The sequence below is a fragment of the Rhodotorula graminis genome (genome assembly GCF_001329695.1).
Source record: "Rhodotorula graminis WP1 unplaced genomic scaffold RHOBAscaffold_17, whole genome shotgun sequence".
Lineage (NCBI taxonomy): Eukaryota > Fungi > Basidiomycota > Microbotryomycetes > Sporidiobolales > Sporidiobolaceae > Rhodotorula > Rhodotorula graminis.
In genome coordinates, this window is record NW_017264944.1 from 142,877 (window position 1) to 164,657 (window position 21,781).

Genomic DNA, 21,781 nt, shown 5'->3' on the forward strand with positions numbered 1-21,781 from the left:
GGTGCTGAGCAGCGGTCGAGAGGCGAGCTTGAGGTCGAGACGAGTCGCTCCGCCAGCGCAGCCTCACGAGCGACGTCCGAAGGAGAGGAGCCGCTCTCACGTCTCGCAGGGCAGACTCGCATGACGAAAGAGCATCTGTGACTGCATCATCTACACGCCAACGCGCCGCACACCCCGGATCCGCGCCACCCGCTCGAGCACCCCCCTCTCGACCTTGTCCGCCCCCTCTGCTTCGCCCCTCAGCTGCCGCTCGTCGAGCGCCGCCGCCTCGCGCCACGCCTCGAGCTCCTCTGGGCTCTCGACGTCGAGCGCCCGCGCCACGTTCGAGATGTAGTCGAGGTCGCTCACGAGCTGCGCCGCGCCGTGCTTCGACAGGCGCGCGACCGACGGCAGCACCGACGCCGTCAGGTGCGACAGCACCGACAGCGTCAGCGACGACAGCCACGTCGCGATGACGATCTCGGCGCTCAGCGGCGCCGGCGCGGCCACAGCGGCGGGCGCAGGCGGGCCCGACAGCGACACGCTGCCGCTGCTCGCGCCGCGCGTGCGCCCGAGCGACGGCGACCCGAGCACGCCCATGCTCGACGACGCGTCGCCCGACGCCGTGACGCGGTGCCCGCTCGAGTGCTGCCGCAACATGGGCGGCGCGCCGGCGGGCCCTGCGGCGGCGGCGGGCGCGCTCGGCTGCTGCAGCGCCCGCAGCGACTCGACGTCGACGAACGGGAGCGTCTCGATCGAGAACGAGAGCGCGTCGTCCTGCGCGTACACCTCGAACAGGCGCGGGAGGTTGAACAGGCCCTCGCCGACGCGCGAGATGGTCTCGGTCGGCGACAGCGAAAAGGTCGGGATCGCCAGGTCGAACGCGCCCTTGCCGCCGGGACGCTGCGCCTCGCTCGTCGCCCAGCACGACAGCGACGCGTACTCGGCCAGGTGCGACAGTAGCGGCGCGAGGATCGTCTCGTGGAGGAAGAGCTGCGTCGTCCGGGTAAAGTCGATGGCGGCGCCGCGCGCCTTGGGGAGGAGGAACGGCGTCGGGGCCGGTGCGGGTGGTGCGGCGTGCGACAGGGATCCGGCGGCGTGGTGCGGGACCTCGGACGGCGACGGCTTCTCGAGCGGGTCGAGGAGGTCGGCGAGCTCGACCGAGTTGAGCGTCGACTGGCGCAGGAGGAGGATGGCGCCGCGCGTCGTGCCCGGCGCCGTGTAGCCCGCCGGGTCGAGCCTCGCCTCGCGCACAGCGTGGGCGAGCACCGTCATGCGCGACTTGACCCTCGCCTCGAACGCCGACAGGCGGTCGGCCATGGCCCGGCACGTGTCGAGGAGCCGCAGGCCGAACTGGAACGTCGACCAGTCGTCGGTCGAGAACTCGAGGCCCTCGAGCGCCATCTCGTGCTCGTCGTCGACCGAGCCGCCGCCCGCACCGCCGCCGCCGCCGCCCGAGAGGGCCGCCGCCGTCGCCTGGGCCCGCCGACGCGCCGCGAGCGAGCCCTTCTCGCGACTCGCGCGCACGAGATCGCCCTTGCGCTCGTCAAAGAAGGCGACGAGGACGTCGTTCATGACGTCGACGAGGCCCTTGGCGCCGTAGCCGTGCGTGAGGGCGAGGTTGCGCCCGACGGCGTCCTCGAGGAGCGCAAACACGCGCTGCACCTTGTCGAGGAGCACCTTGGCGCCGACCTTGTCCGACCCGGACCCGCCCCTGCCGCTCGCACCACCGCCGCCGCCGCCGCCGACGCCGCCGCCCGAGCCGAGGCCCAACAGGCCCGAGACCCACTCGCTCGGGTTGCTCAGCGCGCGCTCGACCTCGGCGCCGAGGTACCGCCGCTCGAGCTCGGCGTACTCGACCTGCCAGTCGAGGAACGGCTCAAACAGGGCCGTCTCCCACGGCCGCACCTGCGCCGAGTGCGCGCCGAGCCCGCCCTCGTCGTCCTCGCCGCCGCCGCCGCTCTGGTCGCTCAGGAAGTCGGCGCCGGCCCCGCCGCCGCCGCCGCCACCTGCGGCGAACGAGATGGAGCGCGACGAGAGGCGCTTGGACATGGAGCGGCGCTTCGACATGCGGCGCTTGGCGGCGGGCGTAGCCGGCGACGAGACGCCGTTCGAGACCGAGCCGGTCGACGGGCTGTGGCCATGTCGTGGCGACGTTGGCGGCTGAGCGCCCGGCGAGACAGGCGAAGCGACGACAGGTGCGACGGCCGACGGCGCCGGCTCGAGCTTGGCGAACGTGCGCTCGACCTGCACAGCGAACTCCTCGGTCGCCTTGAACGCGGCGATGAGCTCGGGGAGGACGAGCGGGCCGTAAAAGTCGGCGATGGCCGTCAGGCGTTGCGGGACGGACGGCGACAGGCCCTCGAGGGTCGTCTCGATGAAGGAAGATAGGGTGTGGGCCGGGTCGGGGAAGATGGCGGGGACGTAGGTGCGCTCCTCGGCGAGGAGGGTCTGCAGGTCCGAGTAGAACTGGACGAGGTGCGACGAGAACTTGTGCGGCGTCTGCTGAGAGGCGGACAGGGCGGTCGAGGACGACGACAGGTGGGCCGGCGGGACCTCGAGCGAGTCGACGAGCTTGGCGTGGGTCCACCCTTCGACGAGCGCCGTGCGGCGGTTGCCGAAGTAGTAGGCGCGGTACTCCTGCTCGCGCTGGACCATGCTGAAGATGTTCCACAGCTGCTTGCACGCCTTGACGTCGCGCTCCGAGATGGCCTTGACGAGGCCGCTGCTGAGGCTGGTCTCGAGCGTGTTCTGGAGCGAGAGCATGAGGGCTCGCCGCGCCTCGTACTCGGTCGTGTTCTGGAAGACGACCATCGAGCGTGCCGCCTCGGCGAGGCGCTCGGCGGCCTTCTGGAACTGGCCCTCGCCGACGAGGCCCGTCACCTCGCTCTCGAGCGTCGACCAGCTCTCGGCCTCGCGCAGGACGTCGCGCGCCGCCTCCATGCGCTGCTTGACGAGGTCGAGGACCTTCATGCGCTCGAGGACCTTGCCGACCTCGCTCTCGGCGCCGAAGCCACCGCCGCGCTTGCGGATGCCGTCGAGGGTGAAGCGCAGGAGGAGGGCGTTCTCGCGCATGAGCTGGAGGTCGAACGCGAGGCGAGGGACCGAGAGCGAGATGTCGCTGATGAGGCGGTCGACGAGGGCGGACGTGTCGGTGACGGACAGGTCGAGCGAGTGGAGGGAACGGGTGAGGGTCGACTCGACGTCGGCGAGGGCGGCATCTGCGCCGCTGCCGGGCAGGGTGGCGCCGAGGACGTCGTTGAGCCAGTCGGACTCGGACACGAAGCTGTCGCTCGTGAGGGCGGCGAGGTCGAGGGACGTTGGCGAGGTGGGGGACGAGGCGGCGGGAGGGGAAAGGAGGGAGGGCGACACGATGCGGGGCGGCGTGAGCCCGGGCGTTAGGCCCGATGTGGCGCTCGCCATGGTGCTCGTGTCCAGCACCCGGCTGCTCTGGCGGGGCGAGCTGTCGAGGGCGGAGCCGAGGTCGACGCGTCTGGGGAGATGAGGAGCTGGTGAGCGCGCGCAACAGCACAGGGGAGAGCAGCGGACGCACCTGCTCGGTCCTTGAGGTACTCTCTGCGCTACAGGCGGGCGCGCGGGGCACGCAGAGCGCGAGGGATGATGGCGGACCTCCAACTCGTCGTCGTCGTCGGCGGCTGATCCGGCTCTCCGTCCTCTCGCCTCGTCCGGCCTCTTCCTCCTCGAGGACTGCCGCAGCACACTCTGCAGGGCACTCTCGCCGCATCTTGCCGCACGGGAGCGAGATTCCCCTCTGGCCCCTGCTCGCTCGCCTCCTCCGAGTCGTTCGTCTCGCTGCCGCTCGCTGCGACGCGCGACGAAGAGGCTGTCAAATGCGAGCGATAACGACAACATGGTACTGCACAGCTCGTCGGCTCTAGTAGCCGCGAAGGAACCCGCCCGTCTCGCTCAGCCTGAACGACTCGCGCTCCTGCCCCACGAGCGTCTCGCGCCCCTCGCTCGGCGCCTCGCCCTGGGCGTTGTCGACCCCGAGCGGCCGCGACGGCGGTCCGCCGCCCAAGAGCTCGGCGAGCGCGCGCTCGCGCTCTTGCAGCTCGTCCTCGTCGACCTCGTCCTGCTCCTCGAGCTCCTCGAGCCTCGTCCCTCGGCCTCGACCTCCTGCGCCGCCCGCCGCCTGCGCCTGCGCCGCCCGGATCACGTCTCGGCTGACGCCCGCAGCGGCGAGGTCGATCGTCGCGCCGGGCCCGCCGGGCGTGACGCCCTTTGGCGCGTCCTGCATCGGGATCGAGTCGACGTCGATGGGGCGGCCGAGGATGGCGTCGAGGACGATGAGGGCGCCGAGCTTGGACACGATCGTGTTGGCGCCAGAGCAGATGTGCGAAGCGACACCTGTGGGGTAAGGAGAGAGTGAGCAGCTGGGCGGGAAAGAGAGAGAGAGAGAGAAGTCGCTGAGCGAGGGACGTACAGGACGGACAGCCTTCGCTGCAGGCGCAGTTGGCGATCGTGTCGGCCGCCTGGGCGACCAACGCCGACACGTGGTCAAACACTTTGGCGCAGATGCCGCCCGACTTGCCCGCCGTGTCGTACAGGATGAGCCGCGCGGGCCTCTTGCGCGTCGTCGTCACGCTCGACAGCTCCTTCTCCGGGTTCTTGCACTCGGTGCGCACGTCGCCCTCGGCGCACATGGCAAACACGGGCGTGAGGCCCATGATGGCGTGCTCGGCGGCGTGGATCGAGCCGGCAGGGTGAAAGTTCTTGACGAGGAGGATCTCGAGGGCCGTGCGCGGGATCTCGATCCACAGGCCGTGCGTGTGCCGCACGTACGGCGGCGCGTGGATCTCGACCGTGTCGAGGATGTTGTTCTGCGAGCGAGGCAAGTCCGCGAGAGAGTGAGCTGGCTGGACGATGGGGGGGCGAGGAGGAAGAGCAGGGGACGCACGCGCTTGTCGACTTTGAAGTAGCCAAAGACGACGGCCTCGACTGCGAGAGGGGCACGAGCGTCAGTGCATGTTTCGAGAGGAACGAGAGGAACGATAGGACGCACTCTTGATCGTGCCGTACGAGGCGGTCGTCGCGCCGCCTGCGACCTCACGGATGGACAACGGCTCGACCGGGTCGATGTTCCTGCTCGGTTGACTAGCGTCAGTACAAGCTCGGTGCGACAGAGAAGAGAGGAGAGAGCGAGGGACGCACGTGTAGTCGCGCTGCCGGGTCCTCCACTCGATGGTCGCCTCCTCGATCTTGGCAATCTTGCGGTCGTGGTCGACGCCGCGCACGAGGAACGTGCGGCCCATGTGCATGAAGACGGCGCCCTCGTACGCCGTAAAGATGGCGCGACTCGTCTCGACCTCCTCGACGACGTCGTGCCGGCCGTGCGTGATGTCGATGATCGAGTAGTGCTCGTCCTCGGTGTTGCGGATCGGGACCGTGCGCGCCGGGTAGGGCTTGAACCGCGGGTGGCAGTGGAAGAAGCCGTCGTCGTCGCCGACGAGGCGCTCGAGGCAGATGTCGCGCAGGCGCGCCGAGTCGCCCTTGGTGAAGTAGGCGGCGTCCTCGACCGGGTGGAGCGGGATCTCGTCGGCGGCGCACTGGATGTGGCCCTCGAGCACGAGCGGGTTGTCGAGGTCGAGGCTCATTTGCTGGAACGGGCTCGAGAAGATGAGGTCCGGGTTGCGGGCGTAGTGCTGGTCGAGCGGGAACGGGTCGCAGATGAGCATGGCGAGCGAGTCCTTGTTGCGCCGACCGGCTCGGCCCGCCTGCTGTCGAAGGCCCGGGAGCGTGTAGGGGAACCCGACCGTGATGACGGCGTCGAGGCTGCCGATGTCGATGCCGAGCTCGAGCGCCGTCGTCGCGATGACGCCGAGGAGCTGGCCCGAGAACATCTCCTGCTCGATACGGCGCCGGTCTTGCGCGCTGTAGCCCGACCGGTACGACATGACCCTCGCCGCCATGTCGCTGCGGCCGTCGAGCATGAGGTCCTGGCGGACCTGCCGCATCAAGATCTCGCACTGCATGCGGACCTGCGTGCGCGCTCACCGAGGTCAGGCCTGCAGGACCACGAGCGACACAGACAGAAAGAGAGAGAGAGAGAGAGTCGGACGCACTCGGCAGAAGACGATGACCCTGATGCCGCGCTCCATGAGGAACCGGAAGACCCGACTCGTCTCGAAGATGGTCGAAATGCGGCCCTGCTTCGGGTCGAGGTCGTCGATGTACGGCGGGTTCCACACAAGGTACTCCTGAAGGCTCATCGTTCGTCAGTACGAGGCGTCCGAGACTGGGAGAGGAGGACGACGGGCGCACCTTTTGCCCGCACGGCGAGCCGTCCTCGTCGACGAGGACGATGTCGTCGACGCCAAAGATGGTGCGCATGTGCTGCAGGTGCGACGTCGAGTCAGTACCTGCTCGACGTCGAGCAAGAGGAAAGTGCCCGGGCGCACCTCGACCGGGTTCGAGATGGTCGCCGAGCACGAGACGAAGCGGACGTGGCGGTTGCCGACCGCGGCGCAGACCCGGCGCAGCCTGCAGGCGGTCAAGGGGTGTCAATACACGATCACCCGGGACTCGAGCAGGGAGAGAGGAGACAGACCGGCGCATGACGAACGCGACGTGGCAGCCGAACAGGCCCGAGTAGATGTGGAGCTCGTCGACGACGACGAACCGGAGCTTGCGGAAGAAGCGGCGCCAGCGCTCTTCTTGCGGAAGGATCGTGATGTGGAGCATGTCCGGGTTGGTAAAGATCTGCGAGGGCGGTCGCGAAAGCGGGTCAGTGAGGGACTGATCGGAAGGAGGAGGGACGAGAGAGCGCGCGACGCACGACGTTGGCGTTCTCGCGGATGTAGTCACGGTCGTCCCTGGGCGTGTCCCCGTCGAACGTCGCAATCTTGACGTCCTCGAGGCCCTCGACGCCGCCGACGAGCTCGCCGAGCGCGCGCTTCTGGTCCTGCGCGAGCGCCTTGGTCGGGAACACGTACAGCGCCGTCGTGTCCGGGTCGGCCTCGAGCGCCTGCACGACGGGGAGCTGGTAGATGAGCGACTTGCCCGACGAGGTCGACGTCGAGATGATGACGTTCTGCCCTCGAGGGTGCTCGGGCGACGGGTGCAGGGCGTTGATGGCGGCGGCTTGGTGCGAGTACAGGTGGTCGGGGCGGATGTTCTTGGTGTTGAGGAGCGCGTCGGCGAGTCCTTGCGAGATCTCGTGGTTGAGCTCACCTGCGTCGGGACGGCAACGAGGTGAGCGAGGTTCGTGCGTCCGACAACACGCCGAGCGAGACGAGGGCGACGCACCGTACACGGCCTGTCGCGCCTCGAACGTGCGGTGCCCGTCGTCGACGATCTGGTTCTTGTACAGGTCCTGGTCGCGCGCCATCTCCTCGACGACGCTGCGCATGCTCGGGCGCAAGTCCGGGTTGCGCTCGCGGAACTCGAGCTCGTCCTTGCGCTCGCGCACGCCCCGGGACCGCATGTCCTCCTCGGTGAGGAGCTCGTCCGGGTGGACGGGCAGGTTCTCCTCGGTCGCCTCGAGGAGGAGCTCGACCGGGTCGAGCGGCGGGTTGTGCGACGAGCACGCGACGAGGAGGTCCGACACGGCCGAGCGGAACTTGAGGTTGCGCTTGTTGATGAGCGACGTCATCGTCTCGGTCGAAAAGGTGGCCTGGGTGGCGGGTTCAGGAGCTGGCGCAGGCGAGTCGTCGCCCTTCTTCTTGCGTCGGCTGCAGGCAGGGCAGCAGGATCAGGTCGCGCTCGCGCAGGCGCACGACATGTCTCGAGAGAGAGGGACGCACGAGAACTTCTTGTTGATGATCTTGCCCGCGCCGCTTGGGCTCTTGAGCTCGCCGTCGTTGAACGAGAACAGGAGGACCGTCTCGCCGCTCTTCTTGCCCTCGCCTTCTCGCCCCTCCTCGCGTGCGCCCGCCGTGCGGTACGCCTCGTCGAGCTCGCGCTGGCGCTTCTCGCGCTTGGCGGCGCGCGGGTCCGACTCGGTCGAGGGCGAGGCGGCCGCTGAGGTGTGGACGCGCAGGACGTCCGAGTCGATGTAGGCAAACGAGACGAGCTCGGGCAAGAGCGACTTGATCTGCGCAATGTCGTGCATCTCGAGAGGTCTGTGCGAGAGGGGAGAGTGAGCTCATGGCCGTCTGAGGTCAGAGGCGAACGGACGCACCGCTTGATGAGGTTCTCGACGCTGCCCTTGAGGACCTCGAACGTCGTCGCCATGCTCTTGCGCGCCGAGCAGAACGTGTAGACCGTGTTGAGCGCCTGGAGGAGCGTGTGTCAGTGTCCGATCCGCGACGGGGGCGCGAGAGGGAGAGAGGGAGACGCACCTTGAACGCCTTCTCGAGCCGCACAAAGTGGTCGGGAAAGTCGACGGCGGGGTCAAGCAGCCTCTCCATCGTCTCGCGGTCCGTCTTGGCCCTGCCCTTGCCCCTCGCGCGCCCGGCTGCGCCGCCCCTGCCCCTCCCTCGGCCCCTCCCTCGCCCGCCCCCTGCCGCCGCGCCGCCGTCGTCGTCGACCTGGGCGCCCTCGGCCTCGAGCGTCGCCGCGAGCGTCTTCTGGCGCTTCTTGGGCGGTGGAGGGAGGTGGCTGATGCGGGACCGGCCCTGGGCGAGCGCTGAAGGGCGACTGTCGAGTGGGGGCGGTGCACCTCCTGGCGTCACTCGAGCCGAGCTGGCCTCGACGGGCTCGAACGCGTCGTCGTCGTCGGCGTCTGGGTCGTCCGAGTCGGCTTCTGGTGGGCGGAACAGCGGGCGCGAGACGGCTGCGCCCGGCGAGAGGGAGCGATCGAGGGTGGTGGACGCGGAGGCGCGATGAGGAGGAGCGGCGAGGTGACTGCTGATGAGGCCGCCGCCGGTCAGGCGGGAGCGCTGCCCCGTCTTGCCCTGGATGTGAGCCATGCCGCGCGTGTGCAGCGAGTGAGGGAGCGAGCCGGTTCCCCGCCGCGGCCGACTGCACGGCTCAAGTTTCGCGGCGAGGAGGGGCTGAAAGCACCGCTCTTGCGCTCTCTGCTTGGGTGCAAGCACGCTCACTCTACTCGCAAGAGCCTGGCAGGTCCGACCGCGAAGAAAGAACGAGCGCCGAGTGGCCGTCCTCTCGCTCTCGGTCCTCCTGTCTGGCGGCTCGCGTCCTCGACAATCGCTCGGCCGCTCCTCCTTCTGTGAGAACCTGGCGCACTCGGCTGCGTTGCACAGGACAACTCGACGAGGACGCCCTCATTGCGCCTTCTTGGCCCGACCCGCTCGTCGTGCGGCGAGCTGCGCCCGGATCTCTGTGCGGTGCGAGATGATGCTGCGGACGACGGCGAGGCGGTCAGTCTCTGCCAGGACAAGAGGTCGAGAAGGAAGGAAGGAAGGAGGCGACGCACATGACCGCCAAGCACCCGAGCCCGACCGCACCGCCGACAGCGAGATGCTCGACCGTGCTCCTCAGCCCACCGCGGCCGCCCTTGCGCAGCGGCGCCGCCTCCCACCTCGTCTCGCTCCGCCTGACGACCCACGCGCCGGCGACAAACGCGCCCACGGTCGCCCACCGCGGCACCCACTTCGCGACCTCGAGCGTCCTCGCCGCCTCGTCCGCACCTCGCGCCGCCTGTGTCCCGCGACCGCCGCCGCCGTGCGCCCGCCGCGCCTCGGCAAAGTACCGCACGATGAACGTGGTCGAGAGGGTGGTGCGCATGGCGAGGTTGACGCAGTTGGCGACGATGAGGCCCTCGGCGCCCCAGCCGCCCTTGCTCTCGCGGCCCATGAGCGCCCACACGGTGCCGGCAAACGCCGCCGCGCAGGCGACCATCCACGCGCTACCGCGCGCGATCCACCTCGGGGGCGCGACGGCCTGGAAGAAGGCCTCGGTGAGGCCGTTGAGGGCGAGGAACGGGAGCGAGAGGGCGTAGGCGCGCAGGAGCGGCGCGGCCGACGTGTGGGACCAGCGGGCGCCGAGAAGCAGGTGCAGGAGCGGGGTAGTGAAGGACGGGGCGAGGCAGGTAAAGATGAGGGAGAGGTGGGTGTAGAAGAGGAGGAGGAGGCGAAGGTGCGAGGCGACGGCCGCGAGCGTGTCGGGCGGCGGCGGGAGGTCGAACGTCGAGTACTGCGGCGCCGTGGCGTCGCCGACGACCTTGCTCGACGTGTCGGTGTTGTCCGCCGTCGGCGTGGTGCGGCTCGACGAGGTCGGCGACGGCGCCGAGAGGGTCGAGAAGTACAAGCGCGACGACTCTTCGAGCGGCTGGAACAGAACGCGCGCGAGGAGCGAGCCTGTGTGGCGAGGAGGTATTCCACCACTCGGTCAGAGATCGGCAACGGGCGACTACGACCGACACAGAGAGAGAGAGCCCGACGCACCATAGTTGAGCGCGACGGCGTACCCGCCCATGTCGGCCGCGGACCCGAACTTGCCGACGGCGAGCTTGTCGGCCTCGGTGAGGAGCTGCTTGACGACGCTCTGCTTGGTGAGGGCCCACCCGAGCGTCGTCAGGCCCGGGTCGAACAGGTGCCCGTCGACGCGCTCGAGCTGGAGGACGCTCGTGGGTCGAGCGGCGACGCCTTCTCGGCTTTTGAGCACGTCGACCGGCTCAGACGATGATGACGACGACGACGCTGACCGAGGCGACGACGCCGTGACCCAGGCGAGGCCGGCCCAGATGGTCGCCGAGTACGCGACCTGCCCGACGCCGAACGCGAGGAGCGCATCGTCGTCGCTGACGGCGCGCACAGCCGCGAGCGTCGCGACGGCCTTGACGAGTACGGCTGCGCCCTCGACGCGCACCCGGCGGGTCGTCAGGGTCTGCCACGACTGGAGCGTGCGCAGGTACAGGGGCTCGGCGACGAGCTCGAGGACGGCCGAGAGGAGGTACAGGGCGAGGACGGGCGTGTACTGCGCCGGAATGGGCGAGGGCGAGACGTAGCGGTGGTAGAGGGCGAAAGCGGCGATGGCGAGAGGGCTGAGGAGGGTTGGGATGAGGAGGGACTGGCGCTGAAGGGTGGCCTCGGCGGGCGAGGCGGCCGAGCGGGTGCGCTGCATCGGGGCCGTCAGGCACGTCAGTCTTGAGAACGTCTCGAGCGTAGAGTGAGAGAGAAGGGGACGCACGACGACGGCGCCACGGATGCCCTCTCGCAGGAGGAAGAGGACCGTGTTGAGGAGCGTATCGAGCTGGATGGTGGCGAGGCCGAACGCCTGCGGGGTGGTGGACCGCAAGAGGGCCTGATTGAGGGCGAACGAAAAGAGGCGCGAGGCGACTTGGAGGCCGACGAGCGAGAGCGTCGTCGACAGGACCGACGGCGCCATCGTCTGCGGGCGAGGAGGTCGAGGTTAGCCTCTTTCAGTCGAGGGGACCGGTGGAGATCTCAGGGACTCACTCTAGAGGACCCACGACAGCCGAACGGAACCCTCGAGGCCGGTGCTGTTGGGTGAGCGGACGATGACGAGGTCGAGGTTGATGAGGCGGCGAGGGAGGGTGAGCGGCAGTGCGGGCAAGTCCGGGCCGCGCTGAGGCGTAGCGGCGGTTCCTATGAGAGCGTGTGGTTTGTAGCAAGACGCAGGTCGGGGTCAGAGCGAGTAGACGACGAGCGAGCTCCCCCACCTCCCTCTCGACCCTCGACCACATCGTCGCCATGAGCACCAAACCGCTCAGCGAGCTCTCAGACCTCGAAATCTCCTCTCTCACTCAAGAGCTCAAGGAATCCGAAGCCTCCAAGCGGCCCCTCGTCGGCCCTCTCGAACCTCTCGACCACCTCGCTCAAGAGTTCCCGCCCGACTCGCTCTACCGCAACAAGGTCTCCCGCCTCCAGTCGGACGGCTGGTCGGGAATCAGACGTGCGAGAGGAGACGGCGACTGCTTCTACAGGTGCGCTGTCTCTCCCTCCTCCTCCCTCTCCTCCTCTCGCACCGTCTGCTAAACCCCGTTGCCCCTCCCGCAGGTCCTTCATCTTTGCCCTCCTCGAAGCCTACCTCCCGCTCCACCCTTCTCACGCCGCCCACCTCTTGACCAAAGTCGAGTCGCTCCTCCCGCTCCTCACCGCGTGCGGGTTCGACGAGTCCGTGTGGGAGGACTTTCACGAGCCGCTCCGGCGCCTCCTGCACCGCATGGGTCCCGAGGAGAAGGACGGTGGCAAGCGCAAGGACGGCGAGCCCAAGCTCACGCGCGACGGGCTCGTCGAGGCGTTCAACGACCCCGAGACCAACAGGTGCGCCCGGCCCCCTCTCTCTCTTTCTGCCGCCTCGATCCATCCGACCCTGACATCTCTCGACGCGCGCGCAGCTGCATCATCGTCATCCTGCGCCTCATCACGTCGGCGTACCTGCGCACGCACGAGGACGAGTTTGCGCCGTTCCTGTTCGCCCTCGACGACGACCCGCGCTTCCTCGCCGACGGCGGCGCGCCCACCATGCGCCAGTTCTGCGCCGACCAGGTCGAGGTGCGTCCTCTTCGACAGTCTTGCGCCCCATCCCTCGTGCGCCTCGAGCCGCACTGACCTCGTCCTCCCGCGCACAACCGCAGGCCGTCGCCCGCGAGGCCGACCACCTCGCCATCGCCGCCCTCACGCGCGCGCTCCAGGTCCCGCTCCGCATCGCCTACCTCGATCAGTCGCTCTTGGGCGCACAGCAGCTCGCGCCGGGCGGCGAGGGCGCCTCGAGCGCCGAGGCCGAGGTCAACTTTTTCGAGTTTGAGGACGAGGCGGCGAGGAGGGGAGAGAAGGGCATCGAGGGCGGTTTGCTGTACCGTGCGTCCATCTCTCTCTCTCTCTCTCTGTGTCCCTCTCTCTTGCCGTTCTCCTCGACCTCTCCTGCCTCGCGGCGCGATCGGCCTGACGCCCTTTCCGCATCCGCAGGTCCGGGTCACTACGACATCCTGTACCGGTGAGCGCGCAGGTCGCGCTCCCCTCGTCGCAATGCACTTGCTTTTCTCTCCCTCTCTCGCTCTCCGTGCGCGCTCGAGAGGCTCGTGCCCAGATACTGCGCCGTTCCACGTCGCTCGAGAGCGTCTACGGAGCGCCGACCCGAGCGTGTCGAGGACGAGGGGCGAGAGCGAGAGAGAGAGTGGGGAGTACCAAAGTGTCTGTCGCGCTCGAGCGCTCGGCCCCGCTCGCTCTCAGCGGATCACCCTCGCGCGCTTGTCCCGCTCGCGGCGGTCCCACCTCCTCGCGCTCTCGACCCGCTCCTCGACGCTCCTCCTCCGCTCTCGCTCCCGCTCCCGCCGCGCCTCGATCGTCGCCCCACCGCCCGGCGCCGCGCTGTCGGTCGGCGCGACGCGGAACCTCAAGTCGCTCGTGAACGACTCGGCGGCGCGCGCGCCCGTCGCGCCCAGGTTGGGCAGGACGACCTGCTGCGTGAACTGGTACCGGCCGTCGGCGCGCGTCGCGTACGAGGTCGGGATCGTGTACGTGAGCGGGACGACGGTCGAACGGCCCGACTGCTCGTAGCCGAACGTCGTCGAGTACGTCTCGACGGCGGCGGCGGCGGCGGCGGCGTTGGTGGCTGTCGAGGCGGCCGAGGTGGCGCTCGGGCGGATGATGGTGCGCGAGCTCGACGAGGTGTCGGCGGAGGAAGGCGAGGGAGCAGAGGGGGACGAGGAGGGGGAGGCGGAGGAGGAGGCGAGCGAATCGTTCTCGGCGCGTCCTGCGTCGGCCTGCTTCCTGCCGACACCGACGCCGACGCCGACGCCGACGGCGATAATGACGACGACGAGGAGGGCCCACCACAGGCGGCGGTTGGCGCCGCGGCGCACCTGCTCGCCCTCGGGCTCCCACCCCTGCGTCGCCGTCATGGTCGTCGCGTCCGAGCCCTTGCGCCGCTGCTGCAGGTCGCGCCCGACGCCAATCTTCTCGTCGTCGAGCGTGAACCGGTTCGGCGAGTCGCCGCCGCGCTGCTGCGGGTCGCCGTGCGCCTCGAACGACATGGCGTGGTACGGCGCGGCGTACACGTTGCCGCCGGCCTCGTTGAAGAACTTTTCGTCCTCGGCCGTCGCCCACGCCGTCGACGACTCGCTGTGCTCCTGCCCGTGCCGAGAGAAGCGCTGCTGCTGCTGCTGCTGCTGCTGCTGGGCGTGCTCGGCGAGGACGGCGCGGCTGGGCAGCTGGACCATGTACTCGGGCGACGACGACGAGCCGTACTCGTGCGAGTGCGACGACGAGCTCCACTGCGGGCTGTCGGCTCGAGGCGGTGCGGCGGGCGGTGCGGCAAAGTTGTCGAGCGGGACGGGGACCGGGTGCGGGTTGGCGAGCGGGAGGGGCGTCGTCAAGGGGCGCGAGGGGAGGTGGTGCCGGCCGGGTATGGGCGACGGCGAGAGCGAGGGCGACATGGCGTCCGGGTTCGTGACGTGGAACCGCTGCGACGGGACGGGCTTGGGCGAGACGGGCGTCGTGACGGGAACGAGCGGCGGCTGCGCCTGCGGGTGGGCGCCCTGCGGCGCGAGGTGCGCGGCATAGATGGCCGGCGGCGCCGGGAAGGAGAAGGACGACGGCGCCGAGCCGAACGCTGGGTCGATCGGCGACGCGCCGCCGGGTGAGGGCGAGCGCGACGCGTCGGACCGAGGTGGCGGCGACGGCGGCGGCTCGTGCGAGTCGCGCGCTCGCGAGCCCGACGAGTAGGCCGACTCGGAGTACTCCGAGATCCTCGACAGCGACTTGCTGCGCCCGAACGACTGGGTCGAGAGGTGGGCAGGGTTGGGCGCCGCGAGTCCGGCGGACGAGCCACCCTCGCGGAGCGTGTTGACGGCCGTCGTGAACTTGTCGAGGTACTGCTCGTCGCTCAGAGACGCTTGAGGGTGCCCGGACGAGTCGGTGACGAGGAGCGAGGGGTGTGACCGCGAGCCCGAGGGCCCGCCGGCAGGAGGAGGTGCAGGAACGGACGAGGGGTCCGTGAGGTCGAGCGACCCGAGGGAACGGGGGAACTTGTACGACGGCTGCATCGTCGAGTCTGTTGGCGCAGAAAGAGAGTCAGCACGCTGCCTCGCTCACTGGTCGCTCCCTGCTGCGAGACCGGGAGTGACGAGGGGGAGCGCGTTCGTGCGCGTCGAGGACGCAAACACGGCCTCGTGCTCGGCGTCTAGGGCGTGCACCGTCGATAGAAGAGCTCTGCTCGACAGCTTGAGCCTTTGTGCGCGTCTCGCAGGCTCGAGCGGGCCCTGAACGGCATTGACATCGTGCACACGCCGCTCGCGCGCGACCTTCCCAAGTCGCGCGCCCGTCGTCGTGACAGGTCGAGAGAGAACGAGGGACGCACACGGGATGCAGGCCGGGCTTCAGAGAGCGTCGATGTACACGATGTGCACGCGCGCGAGTCGAACGAGGTTGACCGAGGGCGAGGGCGGCACGCGAGGGTGCAACGGTCGGAGGTTGAGGAGGTCGTCGGCGGCGAGCGTGTGGTCGAGTCGGCGGCGAACTGGGGCGCGTGGGTGCTGAGGGATCTTGTGGTGGATGTGGGCGTGTCGAACGCGGTAAAAGAGGGCGAGACGGCGGGCGACCAGGCGCCAACGGCGAGGTTCGAGGCGGAGAAGTGAGGGCGCGCGAGGCGGTCGCGCTAGGCGAGCAGCGGCGAGGCGGGCGAGGCGCGGGCAACAGAGACGTCCACCAGGGAGCTCGTGCGGGTGCTGAGAGGGCGAAGGACGAGGGTTGACGGCGACGAGGAGAGCGTGCAGCGAAACCGTTGGACTTGCCGGCCGACCGCGACGCGCGCGCTCTCGACCCCGCGGTCGCTCCAAGTCGACGCGGTCACCGTCGTCGCGCGCGCTTTTCTCGTCGTTCCGGCACACGTCTGCTTTGATCCGCAGGAAGCTCTCTTCGAGGGTCTCGGCAGGATGACCTGCGACACCTTGTCGACCACCAGCACCGTGCACCTCGCCTGTGCCCTCTCGCCTTTGAACATCTTTTTCTTCGCGTCCTCCACGCCAAAGCGAGCCTCGCAAGACGAGCGCTTTCTGCTCATGTGGAAGCCCGAGGAGAACGCACCAGGGAACGAGTCAGAAAGGCGAGTCAGGCCGATAATTATGTATCCGGCCGAGGTCGGGCACTGACCAAGCAATCGATTGCAGTCATCCCCGAAGTGCCCCACCTTCACCTCGGTCCCGCACGGCGCTCTCTCTCGTTCTCTCTCTCTCTCTCCCTCGTCCTTCACCTGCTACACCACTCGAACCCGACACTCCATCTTCACCATGTCCCTCGCTGCCGCCCCGAAGAACGAGCCCTACTTCCCGCTCGCCGGCCTCGCCGACGACGGCTGGTCGAACGATACGGAGGCGACCGCGACGTGTTACTGCGGCAAGGTCCAGATGAAGTTCGTGAGTCGCTCGTCGTCCCCTCTGTCGCTCTGAGCCGTCCGAGACCCGGCGAGACGAGCTGAAACGTCCTTCTCCTCCTCCTCCTCCCCCTCCTCCTCCTCCGCTCGACAGCCTCACGAAGCCCCCGGCCTCGTTGATACTTTCGCATGTTCTTGCTCGGATTGTAAATCGTTCAGCGCGACGTCCTTCGCCACGAATTTCGTCGCACTCGACTCGCACACGTCGTTCGTGCGCGGCGAGGAGCTCCTCACCGAGTTCTCGCAGTCCAAGACGATCGGGTCCGGCGGGTGGATGAAGCAGCACTTCTGCAAGGTGTGCGGCACGCTCATGTTCCGCACGGGCGAGGTTGCGCCGGGCGTGCGCATCATGCGCGTCGGGACCGTCGACGACCACATGCTCGCCCAGACCAAACTCGCGCCGCGCATCGAGCAGTACACCAAGGACAAGTTCTCCTGGATCGGCCCTCTCGACACCGAGATCAAGTGCGAGGCCTCGATGGACTTGTGCGTCGTCCGCCTTCACTCGTCCCTCTCGAGCGCCGCGAGCGCGAGCCTGACTCTTTCGCCCCTCCAGCGGCGCCGTCCTCGGCAAGACGGATCGCTGGGCGCCCAAGGCCAAGGCCTAGCTGTAGCGCAGACGTCTGTAACCTGGTCCCGACACGTTCAGTCAGCGAGCACGAGCGAGCGAGAGAGAAGCGCCGCACGGGCCCTCTGGTTTGAGAAGGTCCCCCTCACCCTCTTCTGTCGTCGCGAGCTGCGAGGGCTTCGTCTGTAGACTTTATTCGAGAGCTCGACAGCTTCTGGAGAGCGAATGGCGGCGCCGCTTCGACCAGGTCCGGGCTACACGAGCTGGCAAAGCTCGACGAGCAGGAAAGTCTTTTTCGGCTCTGCTTGCTCTCTACCGGACGCGAGAGTCGCACAGACGCACAATGGGCTACACACGCGTTCACAGCGACCGTGCTACAGACAAAGAACGCTAGGCCGGCCGCCTCGAGCCGTCTCGCCCCGCTCCTCGACCCGCTCAGCACTCGACGCCCGTCTCTGCGCCTCTCGCACCGAGGCGCCTCGCCGCCGTCGCGTCGAGTCCCCGCTCGCCGAGGAGGTACTTCTTGGCGCCGGCGGGCAGGCGAGCGTACAGCGCGGGCGGGAGGGGCACGATGGGCGAGGTGCGCGAGCGGTAGACCTGCGGGCGGCGCACCGAGTCAGGGCCGGCGAGCGAGGAGAGGAGAGGAGAGAAGGGAACGCGAGGTGACGCACCTCGTAGGCGGTCCAGACGTTGCCCTCGGAGGTCGGTGCGGCGCGGTCCGAGGCGAGCGAGCTGTAGTGCGCCTGCTGGGTGCGCTCGAGCCACGGCAGGAAGAACACGAGCTCGGCGGCTGCGTGCGGTGAGGACGCTGCGTCAATCCTGCTCGTACTCGTACGAGTCTCAGGGTGGTCGAGGACGAGAGACGCACCGATGATGGCGACCGGGGCGACGACGCTCGCGGCGAGAGCTTCACGGCCCGGCGACTCGAGGCGGTTGAACAGGCCGCCACCGCCCCAGGCGTAGAAGGCGGGCGTCGCAACGAGGATGTAGATGCCGAGCGAGAGAAGAGGGACGGAGAAGAGGAGAGGGTGGCGCGTGATCGTCTGCGCGAGGGCCGAGAGGGTCAGTGCGTCGCTCGGTCGACGGCATCTCTTGTGAGAGGAGCGAGCGGTCGACGCACGTAGATGCCGTGCGAGAGGATCGACGACGACGCGAGGGTTGTGCTGCCCGGCTGCGCGTCGCGTCGACGCAAGTCGAAGCGCAGCTTGCCGTACCACGCGCCGATTTCGACGAGGAAGGCGAGGGCCATAAGGACAAGCCCGATCACGTCCTGTCGGTCGGCATCGTCAGTGTCGCGCTTCTATTCGCGAGGAAGAAAGGGAGAGGGGACGCACGCTCGGATACGGCTTGAAGCGGACGTAGTTGCCGTACCCGGAGTAGGACACGTGCGGCGAGCACGAGAGGATGAAGGGGAGGAACAGGACCCAGGGGAAGAGGAGGTACGACACAATGATGCCGAGCGGAAGACGGACAGGGCGCTGTTGCGGAAGAGAGAGGGCTCGTCAGGTCGGGAACGAGGACGGGGTGCGAGGGCTGAACTGCGAGACGACGCACCTTTTGAGCTGCCAGGCTGCCGCGCTTCCTCGCCTCGCACGTGTGCACGATGCTTAAGATGTACAGGTGGAGTGCCCAGACGCCGCCGAGAGCGCTGCAGGGAAGAGCGAGGTGAGCAAGGTCGCCTCGAGGACGAGGAAGAAGCGCGGGACGCACACGACGAGGATGTTGCGGATGCCAAACGACGCGCCCGAGCCCAAGAAGAAGACGAGCTCGGTGAGGCCGATGCAGGTCATCGCCGTGCCGGGAATGAGTCTGGCGAGGGGGAGAGTGGACGGTGAGCGACGACTCGAACAAGGGGGAGGAAGTCGCCGACGCACACGGCGGGCTCGCTGAACGCGACGGCGGCGGCGAAGAAGACGGCCTGGAGCGGGATGGCGAAGATGGCGCTGACGCCGAGGTAGAAGTGGTCGAGGACGGGCTTGTACTCGTGGTAGCTCGACGACCTGCGGGCGGCTCTTGTCAGTGTACGAAGGGAGCGAGGCTGACCGGAAGAAGGGCAAGGGGACGCACATGTTGAGCTGGAGATGCTCGAGAGAGATGACTTGGTGCAGATGGAGAGGGACAGCGTCGAGGCGCAGCGAAAGCGAGAGAAGAGAGAGAGGGAGAGGGATGAGAGCGGCCGGCCTCGAGCTCTCTCGGACGAACCGAGAGCGATGAGGGCGGTGTCGCTGACGAGGAGCCGCGTGACGGGTCGAGGAGCACGAACCGGCCGGAGCCAAGAAGCGCTAGCGAAGCTTCGTGACGGCGTGGAAGGGAACTCTGGACGGAGAAATCGTAAAGTCCGCTGTGGTCGCTGGTGCGTCGCAGTGGGGCGCAAGAGCGAGCAGGAGTACAGCGAATCTCAGTCGACGGAAGCAGAGCGTCCAGGACGAGGTTGAGGGCGAGAAAAGAGACCTTCTCGCAGTCGCCGACGAGAGGAGAAGAAGGAGAGAGCCCACCTCGCCGTCGACACCACCCATCCGCAGGCCAGACCTAGCCAGCTGCATCCCCGTCCTCCAGGAGGGCGGGCGTACTCGACCACACCACCCGCCGCGCTGCAGGTCCCCCTCTCGGACGATCCTCCTCCCCGAATCCTCCTCCTCCTCCTCATCTCCCTCGACCCGTCCTGCCTCATGGCCGCCCAGCTACGACTCTAGACCCGACCCGGACTGCTCTACAGCACCGTATCGGCGCATCCACCTGGGCCCAGCACCGCCGCAGCCACAAGTTGCCCCCGGCCCGTCCACCTCCTCGTCGCTCGACCCGACTGCGCCGCCTCGCGAGTCGACCATGCTGATCGACGGCGTCAAGGTGCGCCCCGACCCTCTCTTCCTCCTTTGATTTGACTCTGGCAAGCCCAGCTCACCCTGTCCCGCTCCCGCAGTTTGCGTGCGAGCCCTGCATTCGCGGGCACCGCCAGGCCACCTGCGCCCACACGGACCGCCCGCTGCGCGAGATCGCTCGGCGTGGACGGCCCGTCACAGCCTGCGCCGCCTGTCGCGAGCAACGCAAGACCAACAACGCGCACCGCACCTGCCACCACGACAAGACGGAGCGTGCGTCGTCGCTCAGGTCCCCTCTCCCTCCCTCTCGGACCCGACACTGACTCTCATCCCCCCCTCACAGTCGCCGAGCCCCTCCTCAAGACGCTCCCGAACGGCGTCAGCGACCTCCACACCGTCTCGCTCGTCCGGCGCCCTTCCTCGACCCGGTCCCGCTCGTCGGTCTCGTCCGCCGCCCCATCGCCCGCACCCGGCGCGCAGCGCACCGCCGGCCCGTCGTCGGGCGCCGCATCCGCCGCATCCGCGTCCGACCAGGAGCTCGCGACCGTCGGGCGCAAGAAGAGCCTGTCGAGGCCGACGAGCGTCTCGCGCCGCAGCTCGTCGGCGCGCGACAAGAAGCCGCACGACCTCGCGCACGGCCACCTCGCCGACCACCCGACGCACGTCTCGGCCGTCTACTCGCCATACCCGCAGCACGGCACCAAGGAGCACCACCACTCGCACCACCACCTGCCGCCGGGCCCGTCGCCGCTCTCCAAGGGCGCCGAGCTGCAGCGCAGGGTCAAGGCCGAGGGCCAGCCCGCCGTGCCGCCACTCCCCTCCTCGAGCACGCTCCACCTTCCTCGCCTGCCATCCCTCGCCCCGACACCGCCGCGCTCCAACAGCGCGCCGACCCCGTACCACGCCGAGGCCCGCTCGGCCTCGTCGTCGTCGTCGCCAGCTCCACCTCATTCCTCGCTCGCCGCACCTCGCCCGTCCGCGCCTCTCACGACCGAGCAGCTCGCGTCGGCCTACTTCTTCCGCGACCTGCCGCCCAAGTCCGAGGCGTTCGTCGTCTCGCCCGCCGGGACCGCCACGTCGTCGACGGCGCCGCCGCCGGCTGACCCGGCCCTGCAGGCCTACTTCGAGGCGCCCGTACTCGGTGGCGGCGAGAGCGGCGGCGACGAGCGTTACAGCCCGTACGGCGCGCGCGAGATGCCCATGGCCGACGAGCCCCTGTCGTTCGAGGGCGGCTCGGATGACGTTCCTGCGTCGCCAGCGCTGTCGCTCCCGCCCTTGCCCGACCTGATCGACCCGGCGGCGGCCGCGTTCGTCCTTGGCGACGCCGCTGCCCGCCCAAGCGTCGCGCTCGCGCCCATGTTCGGCGAGGGCGAGGGCGACGCCATCTTCCACGAGCTCGAGCGCCAGCGGCAGCAGCAGCAGCAGCAGGTGCCGCCGTTCAGCTCGATCAACGACGGCCCGCTGTACTCGTTCGCGCCTGCGCCGGCCGCCTCGTCGTCGACGTCGGGCATGGCGGGCCCGTCGATCGACGCCTGGGCGTCGCAGGACTACCCGCCGCCATCGTCGTCGGCCGCCTCGTCCGACGTGTTCGACCTGCACCACCAGCACCAGCACCAGCAGGGCGACCGCCGACCGAGCTCGGCCCTCGTGTACGGTTACCCGCTCGAGCCCGTCGCGAGCCACACGCTGTCGTCGTACTCGTCGGCGTCGGCGTCGGGCGCCCAGTCGCTGTCGGCCACGAGCGCCCTCGAGCGCCTCGACCTCGACCTCGACCTCGACTTTGACCACCTCGACCGCGCCGCCGCCGCAGCAGCAGCAGCACCAGCGAGCGGCACGAACAGCTACCTCTCGTCGGCGTCGCACTCGGCCCAGACGACGCCGCCGCATGCGCCGTTTGACGCTCAGCAACAACAGCAGCAGCAGGCGACCGACCTCGACGGCATCCTCGAGTGGCTCGCGTCGGCGTCGGCCGGTCCGCCGCCGCTGCAGCACACGGACAGTAGCGCGAGCGGCGCGAGCAGCAGCGGCGTGCAGAGCGCGTGGCCGAGCGCGCCGCCGAGCGTGTACGGCGGCGCGAGCGGCCAGGACGACGACGACCACGAGTCGGGCGCCGCGTCGTCGTCGCAGCACATGGCGCACCCGCTGTCGAGCCAGGACG

The 21,781-nt window shown here is 69.0% G+C and overlaps 8 protein-coding genes across 8 annotated transcripts; 3 read left to right on the plus strand and 5 right to left on the minus strand.

Annotated features, from left to right (window-relative positions):
• Nucleotides 1-122: 122 nt before the first annotated feature.
• RHOBADRAFT_39753 (uncharacterized protein) lies at nucleotides 123-3,402 on the minus strand (the record flags this gene model as incomplete). The annotated part of the gene is made up of 5 exons (XM_018413652.1): nucleotides 123-523; nucleotides 638-1,455; nucleotides 1,507-1,693; nucleotides 1,769-1,914; nucleotides 2,086-3,402. The coding sequence occupies 5 exons, from the start codon at nucleotides 3,400-3,402 to the stop codon at nucleotides 151-153; spliced, it is 2,841 nt and encodes a 946-aa protein (XP_018268066.1). The 3' UTR covers nucleotides 123-150.
• Nucleotides 3,403-4,092: 690 nt separating this feature from the next.
• On the minus strand, nucleotides 4,093-8,357 carry RHOBADRAFT_30329 (uncharacterized protein; the record flags this gene model as incomplete). The annotated part of the gene is made up of 14 exons (XM_018412904.1): nucleotides 8,280-8,357; nucleotides 8,120-8,214; nucleotides 7,739-8,060; nucleotides 7,246-7,612; nucleotides 6,776-7,170; nucleotides 6,548-6,699; nucleotides 6,399-6,480; nucleotides 6,262-6,333; nucleotides 6,063-6,197; nucleotides 5,152-5,978; nucleotides 5,003-5,082; nucleotides 4,898-4,938; nucleotides 4,486-4,820; nucleotides 4,093-4,373 (listed from the first exon to the last, which is right to left on the minus strand). Coding segments are annotated over exons 1-14 (3,252 nt in total), but the record flags the coding sequence as incomplete, so codon positions are not given.
• A 757-nt stretch (nucleotides 8,358-9,114) lies between these two features.
• On the minus strand, nucleotides 9,115-11,229 carry RHOBADRAFT_56155 (uncharacterized protein; the record flags this gene model as incomplete). The annotated part of the gene is made up of 4 exons (XM_018418218.1): nucleotides 9,115-9,240; nucleotides 9,317-10,199; nucleotides 10,287-10,959; nucleotides 11,032-11,229. 4 exons carry the CDS (start codon nucleotides 11,227-11,229, stop codon nucleotides 9,165-9,167), a joined length of 1,830 nt encoding a protein of 609 aa, XP_018268068.1. The 3' UTR covers nucleotides 9,115-9,164.
• A 326-nt stretch (nucleotides 11,230-11,555) lies between these two features.
• Nucleotides 11,556-12,855, plus strand: RHOBADRAFT_56156 (uncharacterized protein; the record flags this gene model as incomplete). The annotated part of the gene is made up of 5 exons (XM_018418219.1): nucleotides 11,556-11,788; nucleotides 11,862-12,128; nucleotides 12,203-12,359; nucleotides 12,443-12,665; nucleotides 12,774-12,855. 5 exons carry the CDS (start codon nucleotides 11,556-11,558, stop codon nucleotides 12,803-12,805), a joined length of 912 nt encoding a protein of 303 aa, XP_018268069.1. The 3' UTR covers nucleotides 12,806-12,855.
• A 30-nt stretch (nucleotides 12,856-12,885) lies between these two features.
• On the minus strand, nucleotides 12,886-14,851 carry RHOBADRAFT_56157 (uncharacterized protein; the record flags this gene model as incomplete). The annotated part of the gene is made up of 1 exon (XM_018418220.1): nucleotides 12,886-14,851. A coding segment is annotated over one exon (1,925 nt), but the record flags the coding sequence as incomplete, so codon positions are not given.
• A 1,219-nt stretch (nucleotides 14,852-16,070) lies between these two features.
• Nucleotides 16,071-16,887, plus strand: RHOBADRAFT_39760 (uncharacterized protein). Its single transcript, XM_018413653.1, has 3 exons — nucleotides 16,071-16,219; nucleotides 16,331-16,722; nucleotides 16,793-16,887. Exons 1-3 carry the CDS (start codon nucleotides 16,094-16,096, stop codon nucleotides 16,842-16,844), a joined length of 570 nt encoding a protein of 189 aa, XP_018268071.1. The 5' UTR covers nucleotides 16,071-16,093; the 3' UTR covers nucleotides 16,845-16,887.
• Nucleotides 16,888-17,239: 352 nt separating this feature from the next.
• RHOBADRAFT_56159 (uncharacterized protein) lies at nucleotides 17,240-18,873 on the minus strand (the record flags this gene model as incomplete). Its single annotated transcript, XM_018418221.1, has 9 exons — nucleotides 17,240-17,401; nucleotides 17,476-17,594; nucleotides 17,673-17,847; nucleotides 17,925-18,074; nucleotides 18,139-18,282; nucleotides 18,359-18,452; nucleotides 18,515-18,613; nucleotides 18,679-18,804; nucleotides 18,848-18,873. The coding sequence occupies 9 exons, from the start codon at nucleotides 18,871-18,873 to the stop codon at nucleotides 17,240-17,242; spliced, it is 1,095 nt and encodes a 364-aa protein (XP_018268072.1).
• An 848-nt stretch (nucleotides 18,874-19,721) lies between these two features.
• Nucleotides 19,722-19,877, plus strand: RHOBADRAFT_30336 (uncharacterized protein; the record flags this gene model as incomplete). Its single annotated transcript, XM_018412905.1, has 1 exon — nucleotides 19,722-19,877. A coding segment is annotated over one exon (156 nt), but the record flags the coding sequence as incomplete, so codon positions are not given.
• Nucleotides 19,878-21,781: the final 1,904 nt, after the last annotated feature.

What these genes read in the sequence shown, in the direction of transcription:
- RHOBADRAFT_39760 (XM_018413653.1), top strand. Translation starts at nt 16,094, where the DNA reads ATGTCCCTCGCTGCCGCCCCGAAGAACGAGCCCTACTTCCCGCTCGCC. An exon ending in GCAAGGTCCAGATGAAGTTC is followed by an intron (nt 16,220 to 16,330) that starts GTGAGTCGCTCG and finishes TCCGCTCGACAG; the next exon opens with CCTCACGAAGCCCCCGGCCT. An exon ending in TGCGAGGCCTCGATGGACTT is followed by an intron (nt 16,723 to 16,792) that starts GTGCGTCGTCCG and finishes TCGCCCCTCCAG; the next exon opens with CGGCGCCGTCCTCGGCAAGA.